The sequence below is a fragment of the Hypanus sabinus genome, chromosome 30 (genome assembly GCF_030144855.1).
Source record: "Hypanus sabinus isolate sHypSab1 chromosome 30, sHypSab1.hap1, whole genome shotgun sequence".
Lineage (NCBI taxonomy): Eukaryota > Metazoa > Chordata > Chondrichthyes > Myliobatiformes > Dasyatidae > Hypanus > Hypanus sabinus.
Window position 1 is genome coordinate 29,918,506 of NC_082735.1, and position 25,167 is coordinate 29,943,672.

The 25,167-nt window shown below is 42.7% G+C and overlaps 1 protein-coding gene across 4 annotated transcripts in view; it reads left to right on the plus strand.

Annotated features, from left to right (window-relative positions):
• Window positions 1–22,356, plus strand: part of LOC132383499 (calcipressin-3-like) — a 121,444-nt gene extending 99,088 nt beyond the window's left edge. For 3 of the 4 annotated variants that reach the window (XM_059954526.1, XM_059954527.1, XM_059954528.1), the window contains exons 4-6: window positions 3,806–3,883; window positions 15,546–15,717; window positions 21,734–22,356. In XM_059954526.1, coding sequence (XP_059810509.1) covers window positions 3,806–3,883; window positions 15,546–15,717; window positions 21,734–21,891 — 408 coding nt within the window. In that variant the 3' untranslated portion in view covers window positions 21,892–22,356. The remainder of the gene's footprint in view (window positions 1–3,805; window positions 3,884–15,545; window positions 15,718–21,733) is intronic. The other variant, XM_059954529.1, reaches the window with a different exon arrangement.
• Window positions 22,357–25,167: the final 2,811 nt, after the last annotated feature.

The following is a 25,167-nucleotide window of genomic DNA, read 5'->3' on the forward strand; positions in this document are numbered from 1 at the left end:
GGTGAAAGGCATAAATCACAGGAAAAGTGTTTAAAAATAAAATAAAAATCAAACAATTTGCTGAGATTCTGAGGAAAAAAACAGAAAATGCTGGAAATACTCATTGGATCAGTCAGCATTTCTACAGAGAGATGCAATTAGCATTTCTAATCTATGATGTTCCATCATTCCAATGAAGACCGTTGTTTGAGATCCAGGCAGCAGACAGTTGAGGGCTCTGCTGGGGCCAACTGCCTTCCTCTCTTACGTTCGTGCCTGGGCATCCTTGGAGAGAAAGTATGTGGCCATGATGGGTACAGTGGGGGAGTTTCATCCATCAGGAATGGATGGTCTTATAGACAATAATTATCATATTTTAATTTGTAAATGCTTGACGTTTGTATTTTGTTTAATTTTTTGTGCAATTAAACTTTCATAGTTTTGTAAAAACTATGAAAATGTATGTAAATCATACATAATATGTAAATCATGTTTTGTTTCTAGTGATTTTTCAAAGTTTATGCTTAGAAGTAAATGTGGGAGAACTGACCAAAGAAAAGAAAATAACGAACAAGGAATTCAGTTTTATATCAACAATTTGTATTTTATGGTGTCTTTCATGCATTATGTGCCTTATTACCATCTAACAATTGGTATGAGTGCATAAAGCAATATCTTGAAATTAGAAACATTAATTTGAATGTAACTTAGTTGAGATATTTGAGACCTATTAATGAGGAAAATAGAAGACGTGACTGGGCAACACAGCAGATTTGGTAAGATAACAGTGTGTCCGATTGCAACAGCTTCTGCGGGGTCAAACAAAGGTGTTATTATCCTTTTTGAATGTAATTTTTTTATGATCACGAGATCCTGCTGGACATTGAAATTTTAAAGTATTGCTGGTGTACCCCATCAGCAAGTCACTTGCTGGCGGAGAAACTGAAGGAGCTGAAGTTGATGTGGATCGTGCTGCTGCCTGCGCCAGAGAGACGTCGGAGGAGTCAGTGTGCAGCCTAACAGCGAGTGGTCAACTTAATCACTTTTCTTGTGATTGCAATGCTCTGTAGGACTCTGTAAGTGTGGAATGCTGCAAGTGGTTTGTTAGCAGATGGCGGGGGGAGCTGTGTGGCCTCAGTCAAAGGGAGGATTAGGCCTCAAGTCGCGGTGTTGCCTGTTTACAGCTGCCCAGGAGAGAAGCGTCAGAATCGATGCTCTCCACTGGAGGCGGAGTCGTATCTGGAGTCAGTGCTGCCCCCAGTGTTCGCTCAGCAGAAGACAAGCTGTATTGTGTTCAACTATAGTCTGCTGCAACATTCATGGAATCAGGAGCTTGGATAATATTTATTTTTAGTGCGACTATATTTCACTGATATCTTATATGTAATTGCTGTCTTATATATGCCTTGTTCTGTGTCTGATTGTTAATACTGTATTTTGCATCTTTGCCCCTGAGTAATACTGTCTCATTTAGCTGCATTCATGAATATTCATATATGTTTGAATGACAATTAAACTAGAACTTGATTTTTGGTTGCATATTAATGATGATATGTTGGAGACAGCTACTGAGGTCAGGATTATTAATATTTTGGTTACTACTCCAGAGACCGTTGTCTCCAATATGAAGGATAAATAAAGTGATTATTGATAAATTCATAAGCCATCTGGGAAGGAATCATAAATGTTACAGCTTCAAGACCATCCAGTCCTTGGTGCTTGTACATGTTTTAGAAGAGCTCCGCCTTCAAGCACTTTCTAATCCTCTTGTTCTGGACTCTTTTTAATACGGGAGGTTCAGGAGCCTGATGGCACATGCACAACAATTTAGGAACAGCTTCTTCCCCTCTGCCATCAGATTTCTGAATGGACATTAAACCCATGAACATTACCTCACTACTTTCTCTCTCATTATTTATTTATTGTTGTTATTTTATTGATTGAGGTACAGTGCCCTTCCAGCCCTTCAAGCTGCACCACCCAGCAGTCCTCCAATCATGGGGCCATTTACAATGACCATTTAACCTACCAACTGATGTGTCTTTGGACTGTGAGAGAAAACAGGAGCACCCAGAGGAAATCAACACAGTCACTGGGAGAATGTTCAAACTCCCTTACAGGCAGAGTTGGGAATTGAACGTGGGTCTCTGGTACTGTAAAGCGTTGTGCTAACCGCTAAGCTACCGTGCTGCCCCGATTTGCACAACACATTTATTTGAATTTATAATTATAGGTTCACTGTAATTCACAGTTTTTATTATGTATTACAATGTACTGCCGTATCACAACAAATTTATGATATATGCCAGTGATATTAATTCAGATTGTGATTTCAGAGCTGTGAAAAATTTTGAAAGGATATTTATGAAGCTGAAGAAGACTTTTTTTCAAAAAAAAAGCTGGAGAAAGTTAAATTCGGATAACTTGCCTCTCCAGTTTATGTCAGAGTTGGCCCATTCTGATGAAGGCTCATCTACCTATAATGACAACTCAGGTTTTTCTCTCTCTAGAGATGCTGACTGCCTTGTTGGATATTTCCGGCATTTCTTTTGTTTCAGATTCGCAGCAACTGTGGTGTTCTCTATCTCATCATCTCAGCGTTCTTGATTTTTATTCTCTCTCTCTTCACTCATTCATCTCCCTTGATTAACACCTTCAGAAGGCAGATCAGCTGCTATTACCCTCCCTCAGGCAGGACTGCCACCACCACTAGCATCACTCAGTCCCTACATTTCCATCGCAGACATTCCCTTTAATCCCCTTTCTTTGCAACTTAAAACACTCTCAGTTTCTATCTGTATATTTCAGATGTAATTCAATGACCTGTGTCATAAATTCTGTTTCTCTCCCCAGAGGTACTGACGGACCTCTTCTGAATTTCCTGCTTATTCTTCTTGGGCACTTATATGAGCTCCCAGAGAAGCATAGGCAATTGAGGACCTCCTGTCTCCATCGTCCAAAGTCGATGGTGTGGTTGGAGTTCATCAACATTTCTGCAATTCTTTGCATCCACTGATCCACTGTACGGGGGGGGAGGGGGGGGTGGGTATTGGCCTGTACAGCTTCACCAGAGCCCCGTTGGCTGACCTTACCCATATTCACGATGGGAATGCAGGGTTGGTCTTTGTGAGGCCAACTGCATTTCCTGCATCGTCAGTTTTATTTTTAGGAATTCCATCATCTGTAGTGCTTTGCTTTCTATTTCTTTCTGAGATATTTTCAGATGGGCCAACGCAGTAGCATAGTGGTTGTACAGGCAACCTGGGTTCAATTCCCACCACTGCCTGTAAGGAGTTTGCATGTTCTCCCTGTTCACCGCATGGGTTTCCTCCGGGTGCTCCAGTTTCTGCCCAGTTGGTAGATTAATTGATCATTGTAACTTAACCCATGATTAGGCAAGGGTTAAATCAGGGGATTGCTGGGTGACATAGCTCGAAGGACCAGAATGGTCTATTCCACGCTGTAGCTCAGTAAAAAAAAAGTTATCCGGAAATCTATATATATTACAAAATTGGGCTTTCCCCATAATTATTGCTTCAGTTGGCTGTTGGTGCACTGGTGCAGGGGAAAAGCACTGATCTTTGTAATCGTACTGCAAGCTGGGCAGGATCATTGAGTAAATTATAAGGCTAGTATAAGACAGTAGATAAAAGCTACAAGTACCAAAAATGTACAGTGCTCGGTTACTTAAAATACCAAATGTTTATGCTTGAATAAGTCTTAAGAAAATATCAATTCACTTAAGTTCATTAAGGAGGGCAGGAATTGATGGAGACTGAATAAAGCAGAGTTTTTAAAGAGTGAATTTGCATCTGTCTTTGCCCAGGAAGAACAATCTGCTGGCATGTCAGATAGTAAGTCAAAAGCCACAGAGGAGGGACAGAGCAAAAGGAAAAAAGCAAAGGTAAAAGGAAGGCTTGGGTTGAATATGGTATCTGAATCATCAGCCGTACGCAAGGTAAGGTGTGGAATTTGGATTTCATTGTTCATTCATTATATGCCATTTTGTTTGAGATGGGTGATCGTAGTCTTTCCATGACGATGATTGTCCTTGGCAAATCTTTTTCACATTGCCTTCTTCTAGGCACCTTGCTGTGGTCTGGAGGCTTGCATGCCTCAATGACCCGGAGAGCTATGTTGCCTTTGGCTCTTGGTAGGGCCACCCATGCCAAACAGGTCTAAGAGGACAGACTAAGAGTGGTCCACTGCTCCTCCAGGTTCGGGGGTCCAGCTCAGGGCTAACAACCCTGACTGGTCAAACAAAATTGTTAGGGAAACAGCAATGAAGAATCCTTCTACATCTGAGTGTGATGATATTCCTGAGTCTCCACCTGGGACTTGCATGACTGACAGTGGGGAAAGCCTGCTTAGCATCCCCACCCCACGATCAGAGTCAATGAAGCCATGGGGGCAGGTGATGGATGGTCATATAACCAGCAGGTGCATATCACAAGTCCTGGTTATGTGACCACTGACGCCAGACGGGCAGTCTCTGAAGAGTTTTAACAATGGCTGGAGTCACCTGTAATTGCTGCTCTAAACAACTGCGGCATAATGGGCAGAGTTCTTCTAGCCAGTGTTGTTACAAGACAGGTGACCCCAGCCATTGGCAGTACTCTTCAGAGATTGCCTGGCATCAGTGGTCATATAATCAGGACTCATGATATGCACCAGCTGCTCATACGACCATTCGCCACCTGCCACCATGGCTTCAAATGACCCTGATCAAGGGGCTAAGCAGGTGCTACACCTTGCCCAGGGGTGACCTACAGGCTAGCAGAGGGAAGGAGCACCTTCCACCTCCTTTTACAGAGATGTATCTCCACTCAGACCGTTGTTTCATTGTACCCTTCCTAAGCGACATGGCTTTCTCATACCAAAGGCCATGTCATCTAAATTTAAATGCCCGTTGAGTGAATTGATTTTCAGGCAACCCTGAAAATGCTTCTACTGGGGCCATTTTAGAATTGATCTGTGCTTGAGTGGTGGAGGGATAATGCAGCACAATTTCACCATCCTGTTCCCGTGTCCTAATGCCACTCGTGGAAGAAGGTCACCAGGTCTCTGATTAGGTCTGCACATTAGAAGCCTTGCGCCAATGCCCTCCCGTTTTTTCAGGGGAGAATGCAAAAGCCTGCTGTGTGTCTCAAAGCCAGCATTCCTCTCAGAACATTTTCTCAGGATCTTCAGTGGTTAGCTCTGCTGGGTTACACACTTCGGTGATCTCTGATGCACTGCAGTCTTCATGTAAAGTCTTAACCAGTAAAGTAGGGTGCCTATATTGGCTAAACGAAGAATTACCACAACTGCAAGTGCAGTTTGGCTTTGCCACAGGCTCCCACAGTAATTACGTGGCTAATTGAATGGTGTTTCCTTCCCCCCCCACCCCACCCCCAGGATATTGTTATTAGGATTTAGTAGTGGTGATACTGGGTGGCAGGCTGGAGATACATCTCTACCAAAGGAGGTGTAAGGCACTCCTTCCTTTTGCTAGCCTGCAGATCGCCCTTCGAGAAGGTGTAGCAGTTGCTTAGCAACCTCCCCCCCCCCCACCCGAACAAGGTCACATGAGGTCATGGGAGTAGGTGGTGGATGGTCGTATGAGCAGCCGGTGCATATCATGAGTCCTGGTTATATGACTGCTGATGCCAGGCCATTACTGAAGAGTATTGACAATGGCTGGGGTCACCCGTCTTGTAAAGACTCTGCCCAGAAGAAGGCAATAGCAAACCACTTCTGTAGAAAAATTTCCCAAGAACCATCACAGTCAAGACCCTGATTGCCCACGTCATACGACACGGCACTTAATGAATGAATGAGTGGTGATGTTGTTGAACTTCAGGGTTAGATATGTAGACTCTCCGTGATTGGAGATGGTCATTGTCTTGCATTGTCTACCTGCTGGCCCGATCCTGCTGCACATAGCTATAGACTGTTCTATTTTCTTGGAAGTTGCAATGAAACTGAACGTTGTGTAATCGTCACTGAACATCCTCACTTCTGACCTTCTAAAGGAACAATCACAACCATCTTCCTTTGTGCAACATATGACTCCAATCATTCTGGCTCTATCCTTGAAGCCCACTGACATTATTGTTACCTGAACTTTTCAATGCCACACACAATTGAATGCTATCTTGAAATAAAGAGTAGTCACTGGCAATACACACAAAGTGCTGGGGGAACTCAGCAGGTCAGGCAGTATCTGTGGAAAAAGTAAGTAGTCAATGTTGGGACCCTTCTTCAGGACTGAAGAGGATGGGGGAAGATACCAGAATAAAAGGGTGGGGGGGGTGGGAAGGTGATAGGTGAAGCAAGGTGTGTGGGAAAGGTCAAGGGCTGGAGAAGAAGGAATCTGATAAGAGCAGAGAGCAGACCATAGGGGAAAACGAAGGAGGAGGGGACCTGGGGGAGTTAATAGGCAGGTGAGAAAAGGTGAAAGGCCAGAGTGGGGGAGAATTGGTTTATCAAAAGGAGAAATTGATATTCATGCCCTCTTGATAGAAGGACACCTTCCCAGAGGGAATATAAGGTGTTGGTTGCTCTTCCACCCTGAGGGTGGCCTCATCTTGGCACGAGAGGCCAACAATTGACACATCAGAATGGAAGGGGAATCCGAATTAAAATGTTTGGCCACCAGGCAGTCCCACTTGTGGCGGATGGTGCAAAGTGTTTGACAAAGCCATCCCCCAATTTATGCTGGGTCTCACCAATGTAGAGGAGGCCACTTTGGCATCTCTGTATTCAAAGTGGCGCAGGACAGAGTGGGCTGGCAAAATCTGAATTGTGCATTAATGGGCTGCCTACTGTCAAGCAGTTGTGGCTTGATAGCAGGAGGAGATTGAGATCAATCATCCAGTTATCTCTTCTGGCTGAAAATGGTTATGAATGCTTCATCCTTGTCTTCATCATCGAGAGCCTCTGTTATCTCTTGCTCTGATGACACAGCCTACAGAGGAGAGGCTGACAGCCTGACACAGTGGTGCCAAGATAACAACCTCTCTCTCAATGTCCAAAAAACAAAAGAGCTGATTTTGGATTGCAGGAGGAACGGAGACAGGCTCGGCCCGATCAACATCAATGGGTGTGCAGTTGAAAGGGAGAATAGTTTCAAGTTCCTCGGTATACACATCACTGAAGATCTCACCTGGACTGTACACACCAGCTTTGTGGCAGAAAAAGTACGCATCTCTTCCACCTCAGGCGACTGAGAAAGTCAGCATGGGGCCCCCAAATCCTCAAGACCTTCTACAGAGGCACCATTGAGAGCATACTGACTGGCTATATCACCGCCTGGTACGGGAACTGCACCATCCTTGATCGCTGGGCACTGCAGAGAGTGGTACGGACAGCTCAGCGCATCTGTGGATATGAACTTCCCTCCATTGAGGGCATTTGTAGCAGTAGGTGCAGGGAAAAGGCCTGGAAGATCATTGGGGACACCAGTCACACCAACCATAAACTGTTTCAGCTGCTTCCGTCTGGCAAATGGTACCGCAGCATTAAAGCCAGGACCAGCAGGCTATGGGACTGCTTCTTTCTAAATTCACATGCCTGTACATTGTAATGGGGTCAAAATGCAAAGATTTTTACTCCCTCATGTTGTGGAATGGATGTAAGATTTAAATAAATTCTAATTCTACTCTCCTTTTGGTTGTGATGATTCTGGATTCAGGCAATAGGACACCACCTTCCAGTGGTACATCATTTCAGATTTAACAATAATGTCTTTGCTGACCTCGTTCTGCTGAAGCACTTGCTGTGAGAGCATCTGAATTCCTTGTCTTCATCATTTTTTTCTTTGACCTTGTGTAGTTTTGTTACAAACACATTTATTGCCTAGTGTATATCTTCACACCAAGGTTTCTCATGCTGCTCCTGGGGCTGTTAGATTAAAACTGCACCACTTGCGCCGTCACTTTTCTGGGTTGATCTACCCTGAGTGAAGCCATAACTCTGAAGCCTCAAGAGCCTTCCTTGTGCACTACACAGGCTTTTCATTTAGGTTTGCTGTAAGGATAGGTGATCACTATCTAATACAAAATTCCCCTGTAGAGATGAATGAGAGACTTGCGTTCTTAAATAATAGCCCTGTCTCCATGTTGCCATCTCTTATTTTAGTGAGTCTGAGGTAAATACTGTCAGCTTTTATGCTGGCTGCTCCCAGACCTTTAAAAAGAAGAAAATGACAGGTTTGTCTCAGTGTATACCTCCTCCTCAGGTCTGCTAAAGCTCATTTTCATTTGTAACCATTGCAACTTGGCATCTTTATTCACTCAGTTTTGCCGCATGTCCCAGGCAGGAGAGATGGGAGAATTCATACATTGATTATTCTTTTTAGTCTTCCTCTCAGCAATAGCTGTGACCTTTCTTTCTGACCTTGGCTTTGCTGTGTCTGGTGTGTTTGCCATTTTAACAAGCTAATATTCTTTGTCCTTTTATAATTTGTTCGTCAGCATTTAGGGCTCAGCCGCCCTTGTACTTACTTGGAGATAACAGTCTCAGTTCTGTTCACTGACTCTGTTGATTTGGCTATCACTTGCTATCCCTGTACCTTGTATCTTCAGTCTCTTTTTTGCTGAAACATATATCCTTCCCCACTCTGTACCCAAAAGGTTGACCTTAGAGCTTGATTCATACGAGTGTGTTAACTTTTTGTCAATAGTGAGAACTTGTCATTCAGATTCAAATTCCACAATCCATTTCTGGCATCAGGTTTGCTGAAATTCTGGACTCCACTAGCCAGCACACACAAGATGCTGGAGGAACTCAGCAAGCCAGGCAGCATCTATGGAGGGGAATAAATCACGACGTTATCAGCCGGGTCCTTTCAATGCTGGATAGGAAGGGGAAAGTAGCCTTAATTAGGTGGTGGCGGGAGGGGAAGGAGCACGATCTGACAGTGGTAGAGGAAGCCAGATGAGGGTGAAGGTAGGTGGGTTGGGGAGTAGGGATGAATTTGGGAGGGGGTAGGTGGAAGAGGTAAAGAGCTGATAAAGGAACCTAACAGGAGAGGACAAGGGCCCATCTCAAAGTTCCTTTTCACTTCAGTACATTTGGTACTTTAAGTGGGAGGTTGATCGTTGTTTTCATCCTTTTGAAGTGTTCCTTTGATGAGCATGTTGCTTTCAAGTCTCATTGTCTCTTCCACTTCGTGGTCTACTGAAATTAAATGTAGTTGCATGCAGTGCTCACACTCAGGGTGGCATCTCCTTCTATTCCTGTGACACAGCTCGCAGTTAACTTCCTTTGTCTCACCTTTCAATTAGGATCATTCCAATTTGTGGAATTTTTATTGCTCACCTCCCCCGCCCATGCACTGGCAACACGACATTGCTTTGTTTCAACACGTTTTCCATCTGATGCCTACCATCATTCTTCTGAAAATTGCGGCAGAGTAGCATAACATTGTAGCACCAGCGACTATGGTTCAATTCCGCCATTTTCTGTAAGGAGTACATACTGTATGTTCTTCGAGTAACTACATCAGTTTCCTCTGGATGATCTGGTTTCCTCCCACAGTCAATGACATATGGATTATTTGGTTAATTAGGTGGTGAAGGCTCGTTGGGACCAAAGATAGATAGATACATGTTTCCTACATCTATAAAATAGTGAGATAGAGTAAGCTGTGGCAAACTTGTCCTCATACAGAGGTAGACAAAACAAGAGGACATGGATTTGGTGTAAGGGGTAAGAGATTTTGAGGGGGGACTGTTTCACCCAGAGAGTGTGGAGTTCCTGGAATACACTGCCTGCGAGAACATTGGAAACACAGTTACTGACACCATTTAGGAATTGTCTCAATGAGCACTTCAAGCACATAGACATAGAAGAAATCATGCAAGAGGAGCTGAAAGATGGGACTCGTGCAGATGGGTGCCCACTGGTTGATGTAGACACTGTAGGCCGAGTGGAATTTTTCCTTGCTGTGTGAATCGTTGAGTGTTCAGGTTATGCTGAGCCCCCGATTCATTCATTTTCCTTCAACACACATTTACTGGCTGTGGTTCTATGCTTTGAAAGAAAATCACTCACAGGCTTGGCTGCTTTTTCCTGAAATGCAGATTCAATTTCCCAAAGTACATCTAAACAGTAGGATTCTAGACTGGAGATTGTACTTGTGGTGAACTACATATACCTGTCTGGACACGCCCCCTGCTGACTGCTCCTGTGGCTCCTCCCACAGACCCCGGTATAAAGGCGATTGAGGCCTGAGCCCGGCCTCTCAGTCTCCAGGATGTAGTATGGTGGTCAACCACTGCTTGTTCCTTCTTCCAGTCAATAAAAGCCAATATCTCACCTTTATATCTCAGAGAGAGTTATTGATGGTGCATCAGTACTCTAATGACTAATGTTTTCTTAAGATGTACCTATATGCTAGACATTGATCCCCACTGGAGATCTTGGTAAGGCAGTTGGCACTGATAAGCCATGGGCCTCTCAGTCATTAATTACTCAGATAGATGACTGATCCTGCCAAGTCCTGTGAATTGTAACACCATACGATATGGAAGCAGAAATGGGCCATTTCGCCCATCGAGTCTGCTCTGCCATTTCATCAAGGCTGATCCATTCTCCCCTCTCAGCCCCAATCTCTTGCCTTCTCTTCATATCTTGTCATGCCCTGACTAATCAAGAATCTTATCAGCCTCTACCTTAAATATACCCAATGACTTGACCTTCTCACAACAAATTCCACAGATTCACCACTCTCTGGCTAAAGAAATTTCCTCCTCACTTCTATTCGAAAAGGACGCCCCTCTTTACTGAGGCTGTGCCCGCTGGTCTTGGACTCCCCCACCATAGGAAATGTCCTCTCCGCGTCCACTCTGTCGAGGCCTTGCATCATTCGATAGGTTTCAATAAGATCACCCCTCAATCTTCTGAATTGCAATGAGTAGGGGCCCAGAGCCATTAATGACAAGACTCCCAATCCTGGCATCATTTTTGACAGCCTCCTTTGATCCCTCTCTAATCTTCCATTGTAAATAAAGAATGCTGCTTGACAAGCGATCATTGAACCATAGTGGAGATGACAGATGTGGACTCGTAACATCACAGAACTGCACGCTTCTGCATCCCTTGCTCTCTGTAGGTCTTGCCAGCTTTCTGTTGAAACAGGGGTGGAGTGAGCTTTGGAGAACTACAAGCAGAGAATCCCTGCCACTGGGAACCACACCTACACCTACCACCTTGCCTGGGGATCAGCTAAACACTAATGTATGCATGAACCCAAAGAGATTTACACACCAAAAATATAACAAAGTCAACCAACAGGTACTGTGCAATACTGTTAGGCACATATATATAACTCGGGTGCACTGTACTTATGCTGCAAAAAAATAATAATTTCATGATATATGTGAGTGATGATAAACCTGATTCTGATATGGGTCTCTGTTGTGGACTGAGAGTGGGAAGGGGGCAGGGAGAAGGAAGTCATGGTTGGGAAAAGGGGAAGGGAGATGGGAGGGAGTGGGAAGCACCAGAGAGACATTCCGTAATGATCAATAAACCAATTGTTTGGAATCAAATGACCTTGCCTGGTGTCTCAGTTCTGGCTGTGTCTGCACCTCCGCCAATCTTCACTACCACCCCTCCTGCGGCGCGCAACACTCACCATTCCCAACATCCTTTACTCGCGCCGGATTTATTAACTCTCTCTCTCTCTCTCTGTCTCTCTCTTCTCATTGACAAATACTGTACTGTGCAAAAGTCTTAGGTACCCTAGTTATATACAGGATATGTGTGTGTGTCAGGACCTTTTGTACAGTACTGTACATTTCACAAAGGGTGTAAATAAATTAATTTTGGTAAGGTAATCTGTTTTAACCTTTAGAAACAGGACTGCTTTTGAGTTAATACTCCCACAGTAGGATATCATACAGGATGTGAAAAGAATTTTCCACTTGCTGAGATGTTGAAGAACTGGTTGAGGAAGTGTCCAGAATTCTACTTTAAACAACGTGGCTTTGAAATGTTGCCCTAGATCACACAGTGAAGTCAGCCCATGTCCTTCTGACTTAACTGAGCAATGCTGTAACTAATTCTCATCTTAAAGAATGTTGATACTAAAAAGGTTTGGCAAGAAGGTAACTGGATCAAAGTTACACATCTTTTTTCAAATGTTAAGTTCAAGGGCTGCTATTGTTTAAATCATATTTAATATCCTTATGAGCCGTATGATGGTGCTGGTGAAGTACAGTGACGATTTGCTGGCAGCACACAAAACTATTAACTATTAATCACACTTTATTTTGGTATTGATCACTGTAATCAATAGCCCGTAACTTCCCTTTTGGAGCTGAGCTTTCAAACCACCCGTACGACCTGGCGTTTTTGCCGTGAGAACTGAGATCTCGAAGGTACAGGATTGTTGCGGTGCGATTGCTACAGGTTGAATCGAGGTGGCAAGGTCCAGGCCCGAGAGCGGGGAGCAAGCCAGACCTGAAGCAGGACAGAGTTGAGGTGGTGGGTCCCACCCCCAAGAGTAAGGAACAACCTGCTTTAAGTGCTGTGCCAGATCGAAAAGGTTGGGTGTGGGCCGAATTGAACTGGCTAGGCCCAGGTCTGAGAACATATTGGGCCCAAGTGCAAGAGTGAGGAATGACCTGAGGTTTGGCTGATTTAAATGCTGGGGCAGGTTGAAAAGTTCATGGTGTTGGGTCCGGAGGTGAGGGATGGGCTGGTTCAGCTCACGGTTCTGTGAGGTTTACAAGTCTCTGCACTGACCTGAGGCTGTGGCCTGCAACTAACGGGCTCCTGAATTGGCTGCAGTGACGACTGGCTTTGTGGCTGTTGACTCAGTTTCGTGCACTTCAGTTCTGAATGTTATTTGCTTACTTTTATTGTTTGCACGATTTTGTTCTTTTTCTGCACATTGGGTGTTTGAACATTTTCCTTTTTAATGGGTGTCTTTGTGTGGTGAAACTAAAGATTGTATATAGTATACATACTTTGATAATAAATGTACTTTGAACTTTATGAGTTCCCTACGTTCAGGAAAAATGCCATGGCTTTGGATTGTAACCTGATCTTCTTATTGTTGTCTTGAAAAATAACTTTTCAAGATCTAACAAGTAGGTGCTTGGATATTCACAAACCTAGAAATTCTGTCTTTATATTGTTTGCTTGCCCAATCAGATTTTATAGAAAGTCCTGAATATTAATTGCACAGGGTACACTGTGTGTTGGCAATGCATTCCCAGGAACGAGAAGCAGATCTTATGAGATGAATATATATAGAGGCTCCTGGCCAACTGTGGTCACAATGAACTGTGCGTAACTGGTTTTGGCATTACTGTGGAGTAGGTTTTACCCAGTTTGTTGAAGTCTGCTCCAGGTTTATAACATCTGACATTTCTTAGACCAGTGCCAGAGAATACAAAATGTTTATTGTCATGCAGCTGTCTCTATGGTTGAGGTAAATTTTGAAAAAATTTTTCCACCGCACCTCCATTTTTCTCACTGCAATTAACTTCAAGGCCACTCATTTCCTTCCTGACAGTCCACAACCCTTGATCCCAACTACCCATGGATCAAATATTCATTATCAGTGATCAATCCTGGACTGAAAGGGCAACAAAATTATGACTGGTTCTTAAATAAAGTTTGCATATCCTTGAATATTAATGAATGAGATGTTCACGATGTTTAAGGTTACAGTAGGATTTGTTGGGTTTTATTGAAGTTATTTGAAAGTGTGGATAACATTGAGAACAAGGAGGAATTATCTTACAATTAGAAGGCAGCTATTTGGGGAAATGTAAGTAAACATTTCTTTTGCAGTTGAGTTTATTGTCACCTGCACAAGTATATTAATCCACAGGGACAAAGAAATTCTTGCAGCAGTAACATACAAGCAGCATTCACAAGTAAAAATCTAAATCTTCCACTATTTTTACAAGAAAAACAATTAGAATTTTAAAAACATTAAAGTTCACATTAGTGCAAAGTTCCTGTCAAGAAATGGTTAAAACTTCAAAATGGAGTTGGTTGGCTTTCGGTTAAGAAAGGGTCACTGGTGGGGAAATGGTAAATTTGATCGGTTAGTAAAAGGGTGAATGGCAAAATCTGTTTATGTGTGGGGGCTTTAGGAGTTGCGGAATTTAGTAACGAGAAAGATGGAAAATTAATCCAAATATACTCACTTTAAAAAATGTATTTCTTATTGTTATGAATTATGCTTTTGATGTGTTTATCTTGCACTTTCATTTTGCTGTTGGGTTTTTCTTCTTTGTAGTTGGTTTGTAGAAATGCATTAAAAGAATCAATAAAAAATGCATTGAAATCAGACAGTGTGTTTCCATAGAAGCTATTAAAGCAGACCATGAAAATAGAGTCAATTGCCTTAACAGAGAAGGAAAGGAGCAGGGTATTCAATGTAAATGCAGCTACGATGATTGACCAGTATAAAAGATACACACAAGTCCCTAAGGCCTTATTTGTTCAAGATTCCGAAATAATTGCAATTGCTCTGTTCAAAGAACAATAATAAGCATTGGGAATTCTTCACAGCTTTTAAATAGGAAAAGTAGCAATGTGATAATGAAAAACTGATTTGCCCTTTATATTTTGGCAACTTTGGGCCAACAGCATTTTGGGCTGGGGAAAGTGGCGCTAGCAAATAATACGACCATGGGTGATGTCCTAAACAGAGGGTTCACAAGGCTACTCCTTGCACTCCTTTTTCTTTCAAATGTTATTCGGCTACTGCTGGAGCCTGTGACCTACATTTTGATGGTGTGTTTTCGGGCCGATTGAGCCATCTGGTGCTTTGCTGTCTCTGAGGAGAGATTTTGGGTGAAACCGTGCGTCCTGGTGGTCAAGAAGCCAAGAGACGGTGCGTGTGGGCCCGTGATCAATGCCGTTTCTTGCCAATCTCACCAATGAAAGCACCGAGGAAATCAGAATTGCCAAAGACAAGAGCAGAAGGTGAGCGGGGCTTCAGCGGCATCTACCTACAGGTGACCAGTTTCTCTCTCCCTTTTGTCCGCTGCTCCTGAAGGAAGGTGCCTGCGATCAAGTGCTCTCTCTCTCTCTCTCTCTCTCCCCTCTCGCTTGATGCTACCAGAGGATGGTGCCGGAGTCCTGGGTCTTGGGCATGGTGGTTTGTGGATTAGACTCTGTATGATGTGTTTCTGGTTTCTGGTCGTTCCTGTTTCCGTTGCTATTTTGTGTAATTGTGATCAGGGGTGTGCTGGCCCTGCAGCCTGAAATTAACAAACGACACAGTACTAGATTGAACTGATCTGAATAGACACGGACTGGTTCGATGATATCTGCATTGATGTTTTATTTTCTGGGGTGGGGGGTTTCACTCTTTTTTGTCATTGTGGGGTTTTTGTGGGTGTTGGGTGTTCAATTTTTAACTTTGATCTAGGTCCATGGATTTCTTTCTTTGTTTCATGTCTGTCTTTATGAAGATGGATCTCAGGATCGTATACTCAATACTTTGATCATAAATGTACTTTGAGTCTTGAATCTTGCAAGTTGACTATCATACTGCTTCAAGCTGTGTTGGTAACCAGAGTGTCCATGTTGACATTGGTTTTATTTTCCAGGTCCAGAGCCCCCAAGATCAGACCAAGAATGCGTACTTGGCCCCGCCTCCACCTGTGAAACAGTTCCTCATCTCCCCTCCTGCCTCTCCGCCAGTGGGGTGGCACCCAATTGAAGATGCCACTCCGACCATTAACTACGACCTGCTGCGCGCAATCGCTACTCTCGGTCCAGGTGGGATATAGCATCGTCTGTACGTTAGCCCTGAGTTTGTGCATGTGTTTATCTGAACATTTTTTTTGTAAGGTTGTCCAGATTACTGTGGATGGGCCTTAAATGAATTCTTCACAATAATTGTGATGAAGCAGTTAGTATCATTTTTCCCTCACTGCTGGGCTAGAACACCCATCCTATAGAGGACTGCTCCCACAAGAGAAAGGTGAGACTGCTCTAAATCTGTATAATTGAATCACCTAATTACAGATAGCACTGAGTGCAATTATGCCCAGGAACTGTGCTGTGTAAAGCCCTCACAGTAATGTTTATTGGCCCTTACAACATTGGAATAATAATTTATTTTTGTCTAAATGTATAAGCAAAGATTGCAAATAATGTTTTTGAATGATTGTGGATGACAGTAATTTCTCCCTAAAAAATACTGTTTGTCTCTCATTACTGGCACTAAACCCACTCTATAATTGGCCCAGGATGTTGCATTCTTTCTTCAAAATTCATCTCATTTGTTCTGCCTCAGAAATGCATTCTATATTTAGGAGGCAAACTGCATTGACTGATGCTGAACATGGGAGACTCTGCAGATGCTGGAAATCCAAAACAACACACACAGAATGCTGGACGAACTCAGCAGGTCAGGCAGCATCGATGGAAATGAACAAACAGTCGAGTTTTGGGCCGAGACCCTTCAGGGCTGAGAAAGAAGGGGGGTGGAGCGCTGGAATGAAAAGGTGTAGGGAGGGGAAGGAGGCTAGCTGGAAGGTGATAGATGCAGCCAGGTGGGTGGGAAAGTAAAAGGCTGAAGAGGAAGGAATCTGATGGGAGAGGAGAGTGGACCACAAGACAAAAGGAAGGAGGCCATTTCTTCTTAACTGTGTATCACCTTCCCCTGGGTCCCCTCCCACTTCCCTTTCTCCAATGGTCCACTTCCTCACTTATCAGGTTCCTTCCTCTCCAGCCCCTTACCTTTCCCAGCCACCTGTCTTCACCTGTCACCTTCCAGCTAGCCTCCTTCCCCTCCCTCCACCTTTGTATTCTGGTACCTTCCCCCTTCCTTTCCAGTCCTGAAGAATAGACTGATGCTCCTGTTTTATACAGACAGACTGAGATACTTTTTTGATCCCGAGGGAAATTGGGTTTCGTTACAGCTGCGCCAACCAAGAATAGTGAAGAAATATAGCAAAATAAAACCCTAAATAATTTAATAATAATAAGTTAATCTTGCCAAGTGGAATTAAGTCCAGGACCAGCCTATTGGCTCAGGGTGTCTGACACTCCGAGGGAGTTTGATGGCCACAGGCAGGAATGACTTCCTATGATGCTCAGTGTTACATCTCGGTGGAATGTCTCTGGCTGAATGTACTCCTGTGCCTAACCAGTACATTATGGAGTGGATGGGAGTCATTGTCCAAGATGGCATGCAACTTGGACTGCATCCTCTTTTCAGACACCACCATCAGAGTTGTTCCACCCCCACAACATCACTCTCCTTACAAATGAAAATCAAAATTGCATGATTTCTGTCTGAATTTTCCATGTTATTTCTGATTTAACTGGTCGAGAATCGTAAGGTTTTGTTGATTTAGATTGATCTTCATTAAAATCTCCACCCAAGAAGAACCGTTCCAATTTGGATGAGTCCTGAGGTGCATTTAGCTGAGACTAGTTACGTATTGACCTGAATCTGCCATTCTTTCTACTGATATACAGTACTCATCCATTTGCACCAGTACTCTGCATTTGATTCTTTTGTTTCATTTTGCAGCAGGCAAAATAATTACCACCGTTTTAATAAAAGTGAATGCAATAAACTTTAAAAAGTTAGAGGCAGGATTTTTCAGTGAAGTCCTGGGGTCAGTCTGCATTTGGCGGATTTCGGTGCCCTCTGCTGGTCCATAGTAGCAGATCCCAGTGAAAATATCACTGCTGTCTTGAAAGGGGATTCAAAGTTCAAAATAAGTTTATTATCGAAGTACATAAATATTACCATATACAACCCTCATATTCATTTTCTTGTGGGCATACTCAATAAGTCTTTTGAATAATAACCATAACATAATCAATGAAAGACCACCCAGTTAGGCTGTTCAACCACAATGCAGAAGACAACAAACTGTGCAAGTACAAAAAGAAGAACAAATAAATAAATAAATAAACAAACAAACAAACAAACAAGCAAGCAAGCAATAAATATTGAGAACATGAGATAAAGAGTCTTTGAAAGTAAGTCCATTGGTTGTGGGAACATTTCAGTGATGGGGCAAGTGAAGTTGAGTGAAGTTATCCCCTTTGGTTCAAGAGCCTGATGGTTAAGTTTTCTTGAACCTGGTGCTGTGAGTCCTGAGGCTCCTGTACCTTCACCCTGATGGTAGCAGTGTGAAGGGAGCACCTCCTGAATGGTGAGAGTCCCTGATGCTGGATGCTGCATTTCATGTAGTTATGCTCAATAATTGGAAGAGCTTTACCCATGATGGACTGGCCCATATCCACTACTCATATGATAATTGTTCACAACATACTTTGTAGGTAAAAATGCCAAAATATTGTAGTACTTAGAAATTCACTTGGTTAATAACTTGCTTCGAACTTGTGTTACTGGAATCCAGTACCTTGATTCAAAATTATGTGAATTATGTAAAATGTCTTCAAACAAGCATTATACAGCCTTCTCCTGGGACAACCTGGGCTTCCCAGCACAAGAGTGGACAGGTCTCTATTGGGTGTGATTTCCCAAAATGGCTGAGGCCAAAGCCAAGATGGCCACAATCTACCTTCTCATCCTTGCCATCCTAACCATCAGACCACCAGCCCCATTGCATTCCCAACCCCAACTATAAAACTGTTCTGATCTGGTGTCCAGCTTCCTGACATCCAGTTCTGGAAAAGGGTCCTTGTTGGCCCTGCTACAGATGCATAGTGGAGAATATCCTGACTGGTTGCATCACAGCCTGGTGTGGAAACACCAACATCCATGACAGGAAAAGTCTGGGATAGGTGGTGGATGCAACCCAGTCCATCACAAGAAAAGCCTTCCCCATAATTTAGCACATCAGTAAGGAGAACTGCCAGAAGAAAGCAGCATCCATCATCAAGGACCCCCACCATTCAGGCCTAGCTCTCTTCTCACTCTGTCATTAGGAAGGTCCCACACCACCAGGTTCAGGAGCAGTTATTACTCTTCAACCATCAGGTTCCTGAAACAGAGAGGATAACTTCACTCACCTCAACACTGAACAGATGCCACGACCTGTGGACTCACTTTCAAGGACTCTACAACTCATGTTCTCTATATTGTTTATTTACTTATTTATTATTATTTGTTTTATTTTATATTTGCACTATATGTCTTCTTTTGCACATTGATTGTCAGTCTTTGCAGCTTTTCATTTTGATTCTATTGTATTTCTTTGTTCTACCGTTAATGCCTGTAAGAAAATGAATTTCAGGGTAACGTGGTGAAATATATGAACTTTGATAATAGGTTTACTTTGAATCTTGAACTTTGCTGTGTGCTCCCAACATTTTCAGTTTTTCTTTTGATATGTTAAATGGTCCCAGGGCAGTTTTAACCTTAGAAAGAAATCTGGTCAGCTGCTGGCTGGAGCCAATGGTAGGAGTGTAAATGTGGTTATCCGCAAATTGGGCCCACTGCACTCTCCAGTAGGACAGGTTATCGTCCTGGAACTTTGGCGAATGCTGGATGATTTTAGGGTCTCTACTTCAAGTAACATGTGGTTCCAGAACGTCAAGATTGACAAATGATGAATAAACCAATAAGTTGGAGCTGAACTGAAACATTCATTGTGGCAACTCCTCATTGCTGCAGAGTTATAGCAGATGAATTTCCCCCTGCATCAAAGATTCAAAGTACATTTATTATCAAAGTATGTATGTAGCATAGAACCCTGAGGTTCGTCTTCCCCACAGACAGCCACGAAACAAAGAACCATGGAACCCATTCCGGGAAAAACATCAACCCCACCCCACCACCCCCCACCAACCAAGCACTGCGCAAAAAAAGAAATCACACAAGCAGCAAAATAAAAAGAAAAAACATATAATAAAAAACATCAAACCACAAAGCCAGCGAAATAGTCCAGGAAAGTTCATTTTCAGCTCAGTTCAGTTTAATCTAGCGCCATGTTGTTCATTGACTGCAAGCTGCAAAGCCAGTCTGCCCCGATCAAATTTTTCTACCAGATTTAATAAATCAGTGAGTGCTATATAATGCAGCCTCAGATGGGAGTATTTTTGTCTTGACTTCCACCTGCTCAAAATTATGCTAAAGCAGCAATTAATTAATTGAAGTAATATATGAATGGATATGGAAATATTACAATTGCATGGCTGGGATAATATGCTAAAGCACAGATAGTGGTAGTCTTACTGCCTGATACGGTGCTAGAGTTTAGAGCAGCAATGGTGGTCCTCCATCTATGTCTGTCCTTGGCTATCAAAACCAATCTTGATTTTGTTCTTGGCGGTGTTCAGGACTTCCTTTATGGTGCCGGTAGCTTCCTCTCAGTTTTCACTACTGTCGGTCATGCAAGTCCCAGGTGGAGTCTCAGGAATGACGACGCACAAAGATATTGAAGGATCTTCATCGCTGTTTCCGCAACAGTTTTGTTTTACCAGTTAAGCTTGTTAGCCGTGAGCTGAAGCCCCGAACCTGGCGGGCCGTTGGACCACTTGTAGTCTGGCCTCTACCCTTTGACCTATTTGGCATGGTTGACCCCACCAAGAGTCAAAGGTCAAGTCCCTGACACCAGCCAGCATAGTTCTCTGGGTCATTGAGGCAGACAAGCCTCTGTACTGTACAAATCTGTGGTCCTCTTGGAGGAGATGATGGTAGTGGCATTGGTTAATTATTGTCACATATTCTGAGATACAGTGAAAAACTTTTGTTATCTGTTCCATCCAGTCAAATAATGCCACATGTAAGTACATTATGGTCATAAAAGAAAAGCGGAATGTAGAATATTGTGTTTAGCTATGGAGTGCAAGGCCACCAAGAGATAGATAAGGAGATCAAGGGTTCCTTCTTTGTCTGAGAGGTTCGCTCAAGATTCTAATCACATTAGGATCAAAGCTGTCCTTGGGTCTCACTATACATACTTTCGAGCTTTTATATTTTCAGACAGAAAAGGGGAGAAGAGAGAATGACTGGTTGGGAGGATTCCTTAGTAATATTAGCTGCCTTCCTGAAGCAGCAGGAAGTATAGGCAGAGTCAGTGTACTGGAGGCTGCTGTTCACTGTTGAGACCATAAGACGTAGGAGCAGGGTGAGGCCAACTGGCCCATCGAGTCAGCCCTGCCAGTCCGTCATGGCCGATTTATTATCCCTCTCAACCCCATTCTCCTGCCATCGCCCCATAACCTTTGACGCCCTTACTAATCGAGAACCTATCAACCTTCGCTTTAAATACACCCAGTGAGTTGGCCTCCACAGCCGTCTGTGGCAGTGAATTCCACAGATTCACCACCATCTGGCTAAAAAAATTCCCCCTACCTCTATTCTAAAGGAACGTCTTCCTATTCCGAGGCTGTGCCCTTTGGTCCAAGACTTCCCCACAAGAGGCAACATCCTCTCCACATCCACTGTATCTAGGCCTTTCAATGTTCAATAGGTTTCACTGAGATCCCCCCACCTTTTTCTAAACTCCAGTGAGTACAGGCCCAGAGCCATCAAATGCTCCTCACACATTAACCCTGTCATTCCCAGAATCATTCCTCTGGACCCTCTTGAATGCCAGCCCAGAACTGCTCATGATACTGTACTCCGAGCATGGCCTGACAATGCCTTGTAAGGCTTCAGCTGGGTGACTCCTATCTCAACCCATGAGTATGCATGCTTGTTTGCCATGCCTGCCAGAGACTGCTCCGCTGTCACCTGCCGTCATGGAAAAGGTGGAGGATGCATATATTTCCTTCAGAAAGGGAAGAGTAATTTCCAGTTGCTGTTGTGTGAGATTCTCTGTAATGCAACGCCATTGCTCTTCCCTTCTTTGTGCTGCAGGTGAGAAGTACGAGGTCCACGCCGGAACAGAGTGCACTCCGAGTGTTGTCGTCCATATCTGCGAGAGCGAAAACGAAGAGGAAGGCGCAGTCAAGCCGCCAAAACAGAAAATAGTTCAGACCAGGCGACCAGATAGTGTCCCAGCAGGGAAGAAATGAAAGGCCCGACTGCCTGACTCCTGTGACCAGATCATTTGCTGCAGCAACAACTCATCAGCTGTCTCTTGTTTTCTTGAGGACTGTTTTTAAAAAAAAATAGTTGAAACTTGGGTGACTGCCTGATTAAAGAACAACAGTAAGGACTCCATCATTTGTGGTGTTGAAGCTTTATTTCATTTTCATGCAGAATTTTGAAGCTTCATTGGTATAAGTTGGCTGATAGGGGAATGAAATGGCAAAATGGTGTGTGCATTGCTACCCCCCCCCCCTTCAAAAAGCTTCAAATCCATAATGCTATTTATTCAGTTTCAGTGCTAGAACAGCACTTCCCAGATGTGGGGTATGTAAATATTGCTATTGTCTCTTACTGAAGTATTGTTATCACTGTTCTTGTATGTGCATGTGTGATTTTGTATGTTATTTTGAACAAATATTGACCACGTTAAAGGGAAGTTAAATACTCTGCCATCTGTGTTCTTCTGAGACTTCTTGCTGAATTCATCGTGAGTGACTGGGATGACAGGTATGAGGCAATCTTCACCCACATCTCCCCCTGCTGTGTCTCCCCCATTCTCTCTGCTCTCCACGCCCACTTCACAACGTTGCAGAGGTGAAATATATAATATTGCTTGCTTTTGAAGTGGAGAAGTTATAAACTTTGTGCCGTTTGTGTTTGCATGTCTTCTGTCTTTGTCTTCTCTAAGGTCAGTTTACTGACTGAAGCAAAAACCAAAAAAAAAGTATGGGAAAGGCATGTCTGTGAGCACTTCAAACTTTATTTACAAGTTGAACCTACACAATGTTTCTCTGTTAAAAAGATAATTGTAATTCCTATTCAAAACCATAGCAATTTAACATGAATGATTTTGACGAGAGGTGACATGCTGAAACGTGTCCTACCAGTTTTTACAATTGTCAAAGATAACTCGTGTTGCCCGAGAAATTACAAATTCACATTAAATTTTCAGAGCTAACGAACAGATTTTGTTGATAATGAATTACTTGCCACAATGTCACTTACTTTAATAATAAATAAACTTAGAGATGAATATGTTCAAGTTTCAAAAAGTTCGAAGTAAATTTATTACCAAAGCACATACAGTATGTGCCGATCGGTGGTGTAGTGGCATCTGCACTGGACTTTGAAGGGAGTGGTCCTGGGTTCAAATCCAGCTGGCTCTAGCTAGCAACTCAGCCTCATTGAGCTAAGGGAACAGCAAGGTTGCTACCCGATGTGCCCCAAGCAGCAGAGTGGAACTAACTAATACACATTATATGTCACCATATCGAACCCTGAGATTTGTTTTCTTGCGAACACTCACAGGCAGCATGGCCTGGGTGGTGGGACCCTTGATGATGGATGCTGCTTTCCTGCGACAGCGCTCCGTGCAGGTTTACTGTTGCATAACCTCGTTAAAAAAAAACATCGATATTATCGCATCAGAGACTATGAGTTGTTGCAAAAATTGCAACTAAATAACATACATAATGTAACAGTACAGAATTTAATGCTGAAATTTACTAAATTAATGTAATTTGAACATTAAAGAAATGAATGAATTTCTCGACAATGATCTATAGAGTTACATTTACACAGCACTTTGAAGATTTATTAATTTAGTACTGATAGTGTCACTATGTTTTTTTTCTCCAAATAATTAAGTTGACTGCTTATTAATTAACCATGCCTTCCAGTTGGGTTATTCCTATAACGGATTTATGCCTTAGAAATAATTACAAAAGGTTTGTAAACCTTGTTTCTAGGATTGTTTAAACATGACATCATATTCCAAATCAAGATTCCTGTCAATAATGAGCTAACCTTTAAAGACAGAATCAAAGTTCGAAGTAAATTTTGTTATCAGAGTACATACATGCCACTACCATGCTACCCTGAGATTCATTTTCCTGTGGACATACTCAGCAAATCTATAGAACAGCAACTATAACAGGATCAATGAAAGATTAACCAGAGTGCAGAAGATGACAATCTGTGCAAAAGCAAATATAAATAAATAGCAATAAATAACAAGGACATGAAATAATAAGGTAAAGAGAGTCCTTAAAGTGAGATCATTGGTTGGGGTACATCTCAATGGATGGGCAAGTGAGTGTAGTTATCCCCTTTTGTTCAAGTGCCTGATGGTTGAGGGGTAGTAACTGTTCTTGAACCTGGTGGTGCGAGTCCTGAGGCTCTTGTACCTTCTACCTCGTTGCAAGAGTGAGAAAAGCTCGTGGCCACTACTGCCAGTAGAAGGTACAAGAACATCATCTCTGACCTTTAAATTACTACCAAGGTTTAAGGTTTTAACAAACATATTAAATGTAACTCTTGATGGTCAGATTGCACAAGGTATTGCAACCATAAATTTCATTCCCTTGATGTAGAGTGGAATTTGTTTGTCACAATACCTGTATTATTCCACAGTAAGACTACTAAATGTACTAAGCACAAGAAGAAAGTGCCACATTCTTCTACATTACTATATATTGGAGAAACCTTTTATTGCATTCCTATCAAAATTTAATCATCAAGAAAATTGGCAGAGCCTGATCAAATGCCTAAATGTAAAGGGGCATTTATTGCAAAGCAAACTGACATAATCTGATTTGCTAATACTCAGCAAATCTATAGAACAGGATCTCTAAATAAGATCAATGAATAACAAACTCTGCAAATGCAAATATAAATAAATAGCAATAAATAACAAGGGCATGAAATAACAAGATAATAGAGTCCTTAAAATGAGATCATTGGCTGTCGGAACACTAGAAATAGATTGAGTGTAGTTGTCCTTTTTTGTTCAACAGCCTGATGGTTGAGGGGTAGTAACTGTTCTTGAAACTGATGGTGTGGGTCCTGAGGCTCTTGTACCTTCTATCTTGATGGCAGCAGCAAGAAAAGAGCACGGCCTGGGTGGATCTTTGATGATGGATGCTGCTTTTCTACGGCAACGTTTCATGTAGATGTGCTCAAAAGTTTGGAGGGTTTTACCTGTGAAACACTGCGCTGAATCCACTAGCTTTTGTAGGATTTTCCACTCGAAGGCATTGGTGTTCCCATACTAGGCTGTAACGCAGCCTTACCACCACTCAGCTATAGAAGTTTGCCAAGGTTTTTGATGACATGCTTCATCTCCACAAACTCCTAAGGAAGCAGGGGTGTCGTCGTGCTTTCTTTGCAAATATAGTAATTGGAAGAAAATCAATAGTAATAGTAATTGGGAGAAAAATTAACACAAGCTAATAAATGTCAATTGAACAAAGCTTATTAGT